The sequence below is a fragment of the Gavialis gangeticus genome, unplaced genomic scaffold (genome assembly GCF_001723915.1).
Source record: "Gavialis gangeticus isolate Ggan-Ray unplaced genomic scaffold, GavGan_comp1, whole genome shotgun sequence".
NCBI classification, from domain to species: Eukaryota; Metazoa; Chordata; order Crocodylia; family Gavialidae; genus Gavialis; species Gavialis gangeticus.
This window is the reverse complement of record NW_017728992.1, coordinates 207,653,450-207,662,082: the sequence shown is the minus strand read 5'-3', so window position 1 is coordinate 207,662,082 and position 8,633 is coordinate 207,653,450. Positions and strand designations below refer to the sequence as shown.

Below are 8,633 nucleotides of genomic sequence, written 5' to 3'. Positions count from 1 at the left end.
ATATAGATGCCAAGGTGCTCGGTCCGGCCGAGATGGAGGAGATTTGGGCAGGTGCAGAGCAGTGGGGGGAAACCTGGGTGCACAAGGACGTAGGGGGGGACAGGGGCAGGGTCCATTCTTGGACTTCGGTCCTTTTGGGAATAATGGACTCACATGGGAAGTTTGGGACACAACTCCTCACCTACTGCCATATCCAAATCCTGAGCTGGACAAAACAGGGAGGAGAAGCGCTTGAAGCAAGAGCTGCTTTGCTGGGGCTAAGCCCAGCGCTCTTCTCAAGCTGTGCTTCCTTAACCCGAAGGACGTGGATGGCCTCCAATATTGGGAGGATGCTGTTCTCACATGCCCAGTGGCCTTGGCCCTCTCCGACTTCACCAGAACTCGCGGGAGATATCACCACCCCCTTGCCCTGCAAAAAATAAAACGAAATATGCTGCAGTCTTTCAACCAAAGGATGATTGCCTTTGCTGGCTGGCTCCAAATTTCACAGCTCTTCCTGTTGAAAAAAAGGAAAGAGGGTGAGTCACGGGGACCTTGGATTTGGGGTGTGAAAACATTGGCTTGTGCTATTAAAATAAGCAGCCTGGGGGATTTGTCTGAGGCTTATTTTGAGCTAACGGCTCCATGCAAAAAGTAACTCAGAGCACGGCAGGGGTGTGTGGGAGCGGAGGAAGCAGAAGAGAGGAAGGCTGGAAGGGCGCTGAACTTCCCATAAGTTGTCTAACGTGGGTGACTGGGCAAAGCTGTTACCCTGCGTATAAAGCATGGGGACCTCCAGCCCCAAGCTGTCCCCTCCAAGGAGGGGGCCCAAATTTAGGGCCATCTGCATCCCTGCCATCTCTCCTCTCATAGTTTCATAGTTTCATGGACTATGACCATTGATCAGTGAATGGTGGAATCGTTTCAAGAGGATCAGGACCTTCGGCTTGGGTGTGGGGTGCCCTCCTGGCAGGTGATGGGGTGGGTTTATGGCAGACTTGGTGTCCAAGGGTCCCCTAGCAGCTCAGTCCTCCTCTCATCTCCCCCCTTCCCCTCCTCTTGCCCCAGCCCAGTGCTGTGTGGGGCCTTCGCTCTTTGCTTGCTGCTCTCCTCATCCTCCAAGTGCATGGAGCAGCACAGGGCCCCTTCCCCGTGGACATGCATATCATCGCAACTCCCCGTTTCCCTGCTGTTCCCAGACATCTGGGCTTAGGCCTGACACCCTGCTGCCATTCCTCCTTGCTGTTGCACAGATTACTTCTCAGCTGCTTTCCGGCTGAAAGGCGGCTGGGACGTCTCTGCCTGCCCATGCCAGGCACAAGCTGCCTCCGCTGGGGTGCCCGAAAAAATATGCAGCACCAGTGTTTCCTTGCAATACCACCAAATGCAATGGCCAAATGCAGCCGGGCAAAGCCCAATAGCCCCATCTGAAATTCGACTGAGCAGAGCTCCAGCCTCAAGTCTGCCTGGCTCTACCAGCGGGCAATTATCCTGCTTCCCAGACCTATCGGTCCGGGGCTTCGGATACTCCCCAAATCCAGGCAGGCCTCCTGCATGCCAAGCCCAGGCCTGGAGGTCTTGGGGTTCAGATCCTTCAGTCTCGCTAGAGGACGTAGCACCCGTGTGGCTTTGAGCAATTGAAGACATGGCCTTGTTTTGTGTTGAAGTGAGATGTGGGGGCCTGTGGGCATCCACAGGCCTGTTACGGGGAGAAGAGATGTCTCCAGAAGTGGCTCCTGGGTTTGGGGAGAGACTGCCCCATGCTCCCGGCAAGCAGAGAGCGGCTGCCCTTGCTCCCTTCTGCTGCCCTTCTTGCAGCTGGTAGATGAGGTTTGTTGGGTGGATGCAGTATCTTTTATCAGACCAATTGAGGAGCTGGAAAAAAGGTCTTTGCAAGTTTTTGGGTGCAGTCGCCCTTCTTCAGGCAGGTACCTGGTGAATTGGGTGTCAAGCACCTTCCTGAAGCTGGGCCTCCTCTGAAGGTGGTTTTCTTCCTGGCAGGGGAAAACCTTGAATGACTCACATGGATTTGGAATTAATTTGGCTGATTTGACTTGGGACATGAACATTTTTCCTTTAAAAAAATAATAAATCTGCTTCTCCTCCATGCTCTGGAGCAGAGAGGAGAAGAAACCAGTCTGCCAGGGGGCTGGGAGGGGAGGAAAAGGCAGGGGCTGGTGCATCTCTTCTGGGGGCACGGCAACGTGGAGCATGCTATTCCTTCCTCAGCCCCTGCCACGCAAGCCTTACATAACACCCCCAAACCAAGGCACCACGTTATCCCTACTGTACGCCAACGGGACACATACATTGACCCCTATTTTCAGGTTCGGTTTTAGGAAAACCAGCTGGGTTTTCCTTGACTGTCTCTTGATAACCTGAAATAAAGTCCTTGCGCTGCTATTGACCTTGTCAAAGTCCCTGAAGCAGAATAAAAAAAAAACAAAGGAAGGAGCCAGAAGGGGAAGTGCATTGAAAACTAGCAAAAGAACAATTGCACGGGAAATCATCTAGACTGCGTATTTTAATTGCATGCACCAACATGCCACAAGTACCAAAGTTGGGACTGTCGGGGGTTAATGGCAGCTGCCTGACCCCATTTATATTTCAGTGGGATTTTGATGGTGGTTTTTGGAATGAGAAAAGAGCAGGGCTTCTCACCTAAACAATACAGGAAAGGATGGGGGAAGTTGTAAATCACTGGAAAGCTGGGAGAGGCCAGAGCAAGGGACGCCTGCATAACTGGGGGTGGGGGAAGCCACGGAAGAAGGAGCAGGCCAGGCTGCAAATAAAACAGGGCCTCCCTCCCTTGCAATGCACGGGCTCTGATAAATGCCCAGCGCCAGGCTCTGCACGTGAAAAAGGTTGTGTTGACCTGCCAAGTAAACCACAGGCACTGTTGGAGGTGGAGTTATGTATGGATATTTATTTTTATATGTAGAAATACATATTTTTGAAAAAAAAAAGAAACAAAGAAAGAAAGAAAAAAAAAGTTGGCAGGGATCTTTTCAGCAGAAAGGATAGGACGAGCCACAGGACATCCCTGCGCTCCTGTGAAGAGAAGGGGGAAAACTCCCACCCCAGGGGGCTTGGCATGAGCCCCATGAGCTCTGCCATAGGGCAAAGCCCAGCTTGGGTGGGGGGAAAAGGGGTAGCGTGGAGGGGCTTTTGTCCTAAGTGGGGAAAAAGCCAAGAGCAACTTATCATTTTTCTTTTTGGGAAGATTTCTGTCAAAAACCAGCTGCCTTGGCAGAACCGCCAAGCTCGGGGGTATCCCAGGCTGGCCCCCACCCACCAGCTAGACCGCTCCCCGGTTCCCTTGTCTGGCCCCGACCCATGGATCTGGGAAGGAGCAGACTTGCCCTATGGTCGAGCCACACAGACTGGACGATCGAGCTGTGCTCAGCCCAATTTTGCAACGGGGCCGCTCCCAGGGCTGGAAAGGACCTGAGGGTCACTGCACCTGGGGTGCAATACATGGGCCCCTTCTGTCCGGTGCAAAGCCCTGAGCTCGCTACGTCCTGGCCTGGTGTAAGGGATAGATTTGTTCTGCTAACATGCGACGTTTTTGCATGGGGGTCCTGCAGTTCCTCATCTCTCTCATTTCTAATACCACATCTTTATTTCCTGGAGGGGAGGCGGGGTCCGTGCCCCGGTTTCTATCCTAACCAAAGGGTGGTGGGGTGGGGGAGGTCTGAGTTGGCAACAGCTCAAGAATGTGATTTGTGCAATTGCCTTGGATTTGTGCAATGGAAGAGCTGCCTTGTTCCAGCAAAACCTCTGGCATGCACACTGCGTTTGGCATTTGCTCTAATTTTTGGACACCGGTGTCAGAGAAGAGAAACGAAACAAGCCCCTTTGAATTTCCTGCCCGCAAGTCACCGCCTGCTTTTCTTCTGGCTGCTTTTGAAAGAGGTTTAAAGCATAAGAAAAAGAAAAAAAAAAAGCCATTCACGTGGGCAGACTCCCCCCCTCCATCACCCTGGAGTCCCCTCCCACAAGTCATCCTGGCTTTGCAGGCTCTGCTTGCAAGAGGCTGCCACCCAAACTCCCCCCAGGAGCAGCTGCCTTATCCGCTCTGTTGAAGGCTTAGCAAAGATGAAGACTTTCCTCTTTGCCCTGCTGGCTGCGGTCCTGTGTGTGGAGCCAGGTGAGACTCTCGAAGCCATTTCTCTGGGCCAGACAAAGACAACGCAGAAGGGGAGGCAGAGAGCGGGGGGAAGCAGCTAGACATGGCAGGGATTCAGGGAGGCTTTTCAGCATCAGCGGTCGGTGGCAGGTGGTGGCTTGGCTGGGCTGCGGCTTGGGAAGGGGATAAAAATAGCTGGGATCAGGCACAGGGAGGGATTCGCCTTCCCTGAGATCAGATTTGGGTCTCCTGTCCAGTCCATCCGCTGCATGATCTCGGGGCAGGGGAGGGAGGGGAATGGTAGCTAGCCTCAAAGTCCTGCCCAGACAACTCCTAGGCACAGACATTCAAAAAGCCCAAGGCAAAATTGATCAAAGTTACGTTGTTTTTTTTGTAGTTTGGTGAGCAAATTTTGGGCTGGGCTCTGCCATTTTTAAGCCAGTCTGCATGTACTGAACTTCTGTTACACGTATAGACCAGGGGCTGGTCACTTATAATGTCTGTACAAAGAGCTCTTATATGCCCTCCGACGACTGGGACCCATAACATGGGGGGGCCATGCTTCTCAGCGTCCTTTTCCTTGCAGCTGCTTTTGGCCTGTCTCATCCATTAAAGAAGTTGGCATTTGAATCTGCTCTCAGGGGTAGCGGAGTCCATCGGGAATAAAAGCATTGCATCTAGTTAAGTTGCAGCACTGAATGCAGAAGGAGGCTTGGATCGGGCGTTGTGCTTTTATCGAGGCGACAGAGTCGCAATCCCAGGGTCCGGTGGGCACCACTAGTTGATTCCCTGGCAGTAATAGTCCTGGGGGTGTCTCAGCCTGGACGAGGCGGTCTCCAAAGAGAAAAAGCATCTGTGAAATGGGCTTTGGTTTGATGCGAAGCCTAAAAAGAACAGGCTCTGGCTGTTAACCAGTGGGCGGTCGACACAACAAGGTCCCACTGTGCACTGCCTTGCTAGCGGGACTATTTTTAATTCTCCTAAGGTAACTGCAAGGTGTTTCTCCTTTGATGCATTATGTGAGCCAACCCAAGACCATCACTAGATGCCAGGAAAAAAAGGCAACTAATTCACTTTCAACCTTTTGGACTTGAGTGCAGGAAATGGGGATACTGGCCACTCCGGGATAGGTGGACCTTTGGTCTGACCCCGCATGGCAACTCTAATGCTCCCAAGACATGGCCAAGTCCCTGGGGTCTGTAGCGAGAAGCAGCCATCCAGCTTCTCAGAAGTCTCCATTTGTTCTAGATTTTAGTTTTTAGCATAATAGCTAACTGCGTCACAATTTCTGCCAATTCAGGACAAGGGAGTTGGCATGTCCCAGTTTCTCTGGTAAAACTCAGCCCACGGCAAGAGTTATTGCACTGTGCGGTGTGCTCCAAAAAACCCTCTGGGATCAGGCAAAGACGGGTGGTTACAGATGCAATGGGACTATTCCCTTTGCCCCCCAGAGACCCTCCTTCTTTAGCTAGCTGTTTGCTTACCTGTTGCACAGGGGTTTTGAGCTTGCTTTAGGTGGTGTATGAGCTAAAATGACGGTGGCTAGAGGTGGTTTGGGCAGAAAATCTCATCTGACGGCCAGGGCAGGCAGCGGGAGTTTTCCCTTTGCTCCTCTGAGCTTGGAAGGAGGCTTTCAAAGGCTTCATGCTGTGCCCTGATCTTTGCAAACCAGACCCCCTACTCCCCCCAGTTTTACTGAAGTCTTAAAACTTTCCACTGCACCATCTAACTCTTCAGGCTTTCCAGCTCAGATATCTCCCCTGTGCAAAAGGCTCCGTTTTCTGCTGTCTGCAAACCTTTCCTCGCTTTTGCTTGGGATATTTCTCTTCTGTTTTATTCTTCCAGCATCTGCTGTGTTTTAACCCCCCTTAAATAATGCTTCCCTCTCCTTCAGGTTTTTTATTTATAGGCATTTATCATGGGCCCTTTGTTTCCTTCTCTCTTTTGTCTGAGTGCCAAGGATGATCCTTTGTTATGGGGATTACAAGAGCAGGAAGAAGCCACAAGTATGATTCAGGGCCACACTGTGCCAGGCACTGTACACGCCCATTCAGAGATGATCCGCGTCTCATTGTGTTTATGGACTAAATTGAGACGCGCGACTTAAGTGATGCAACAGTCCATTAAACAGGGACGGGCTAGGGATGCTATGCTGGGAATGTGGATGATACCTGGGCTAGCTAGACAATTACAAGTCAAATCGCCCTTAAAAAAATGTTCCCATCAATAAATGAGAAAAAACAATATCAGCCATTAGTATGAGCAGAACCACCCCCCCACCTTAAGGTGTTTATCGTTACGGCCAAATGTAGGCACGCATGACTTCATTTATATCTATGAGTACTTCTTCTGTTACTATTAACAACACAGCGCTCTTGGGAGACGTGTGTGCTCTTTCCTGCTCTGCCACAGACTGCCTCTGTGACCTGGGGCAAGTCACTTATTTCCCTCCATGTCTCTGTGCCCCATCTGTAAAATATATCAGGGATGCAGGGAGGAAAAACACATTATTAAGGACGGTGAAAGCTGTGGGCTACCAAGCTAACAGGCAAGCTGGCATAGGAAGCTTGATTATCTGTGACCACGTATGTACCCAGCTTGCCTGTCAGATCACTGAGTCTGTGGCACCGATTTAAACATGCAGGCTGAAGAACCAGTCCTACCAGCATCATTCGGGTCAATTAACTGGGAGTTGCATTTGTGCTGTGTATCAGGGCACTAAGGTACCTGCTACTTGAAGCGTAGGAATGGCCACCCAGGGGCAACCAGGAGGAGCGAGGGGCTCACACCTGTTGAGTCAGCTGACTGGAAGGGGCAGGCCTGGCTGAGGCCAGGCAAGCGGGCCCCTGCCTGTGACCAGAGGAGAAGGAGCTATGCCCTGAGTGGAAAAAGGGGAAAGTATGAAGGTGGGTGCAGCTGGTGATACGAGGGGCAGAGGGAGCAATTGTGGTGTGACCCAGAGGATGTTTTAGCCATGAGGTCTGCATTTAAGTTGTAGTGCAGAGGCTTGTGTTTTGTGTTTGTTGTTTAACTGGAGCACCGGGTGAGGCTATTAGGGGTTGGAGGAGGCCTCATAGGGGCTCCACGGTAGCGTGGGGACCCCGGTGCCAGAGCAGGCGCAGCATCCAGGGGTGCACTGACCCCAGTCCTGAGGAAAAGGGGAGTGGAGAATTGGAGGCCAGGTAAGGCTGAGGCTGCCTGAGCCCAGTGGGGGGTCAAGACCCCGAGGAGGAGAGTTGGGGCCAGGCACGGCTACGGCCACCTGAGCCCCAAGGCTGCGGTAACCCCAGAGCAAAGGGGCAGCGAGAAACCGCAGAAAGGGGGCTGCAGAAAGCCTGAGCGCCTGTGGGGTGCGGCTGAGAGACAAGGCTGTGGAGGGCCCAACTGCCAGAGAGGGCACAGAGAGTGAGATAGACCAAACAACATCCGGTCCATCAGCGAGACTTGGGGCGTGGTACAGGGGTGGTTGGAGCCGCGCATAGCCCATAAGGCCAGGGTGCCCAGGAACACCCATTAGCGGAGCTGGGCTAATATATGGGAGGATAACTATGTCCAGGGAACCGAAGAGGCAGCCTCCCTAATTACATAATTGACATCAAAGACGTGGCAGGCGAGATTGAGGGTGCATCATAGACTGACTAGGCACGGTAGGGGGTGCTAGGGGAGAGCACGATGACCCTAGGACGTTTTCCCCCGCCTGGTACATGCTGGATCCCTTTTCAGGGTCATCAAGCCATTTATCCAGTGCCTGCCCGTAGACCTATAGGCATGGCTGATTCAGTAAGGTACCCAGGTTGTAGCCATATTGGTCTCTAGGAAAAACAGTCAGGACTCATGGTAGAGGCAATAGCTTTTATTAGACCAACAAGATTTTTGCAAAAAAAAAAAAAAAAAAAAAAAAAAAAAAAATTGCAAGAATTTTTTTTTTTGCAAAAAATTACTTGGTCTAATAAAAGATATCGCCTCTACCACCAGTCCTTATTGATTCAGTAAGGGGCAGTCCATCAGCCTCCATGGGTTTTGAGTCCGACCAGCGACTCTGTTACCCTGCAATGCCCGTGGTACCTAAAAGTGCTTTGGAAACCTGCTGAGAAACCAGTCCCTGCAATCAGACAATGAAAGATGTGACTGCATATGCTGGATAGGAAGTTGTGGGGGTGGAAGTTATTGAACAGCCAGTCTCAGCTGGTTCTACCTGCATTCTTTCCCAGAACTCCAGCTAATTGGGTTTAATTATTTCTTCACATTGCTTATCTACCCTGACTTCAGGTATCCTCCTGAATGTCACTGCATCAGTCACAGCTGCTTTTCTTCTCATTGTTTTTAAAATTTCCGCCCAAATTATCAGTGCCTTTAAGACATAAGACTATCTTATTCATCTCGTGTTTATTATGCCAGGTAGCCCCTAGCAGGTCCAGCCACAAGCAAGGACTCTGCTGTGCTCGGTGCTGTACAAACACAGAACAAAAGGACAGTCCCTTGCCTAATGAGTTTGCAATCTTTGTGCTCAGTAATAAAAATAGGG

General features: G+C 51.3%; 1 protein-coding gene across 1 annotated transcript in view; it reads left to right on the top strand.

The window, feature by feature from the left end:
• Positions 1 to 3,937: 3,937 nt before the first annotated feature.
• The window catches only part of LOC109305237 (lymphocyte antigen 6E-like), a 15,287-nt gene continuing 10,591 nt past the window's right edge, over positions 3,938 to 8,633 (top strand). The window contains exon 1 of the mRNA XM_019528243.1: positions 3,938 to 4,129. Coding sequence (XP_019383788.1) covers positions 4,078 to 4,129 — 52 coding nt within the window. The 5' untranslated portion in view covers positions 3,938 to 4,077. The remainder of the gene's footprint in view (positions 4,130 to 8,633) is intronic.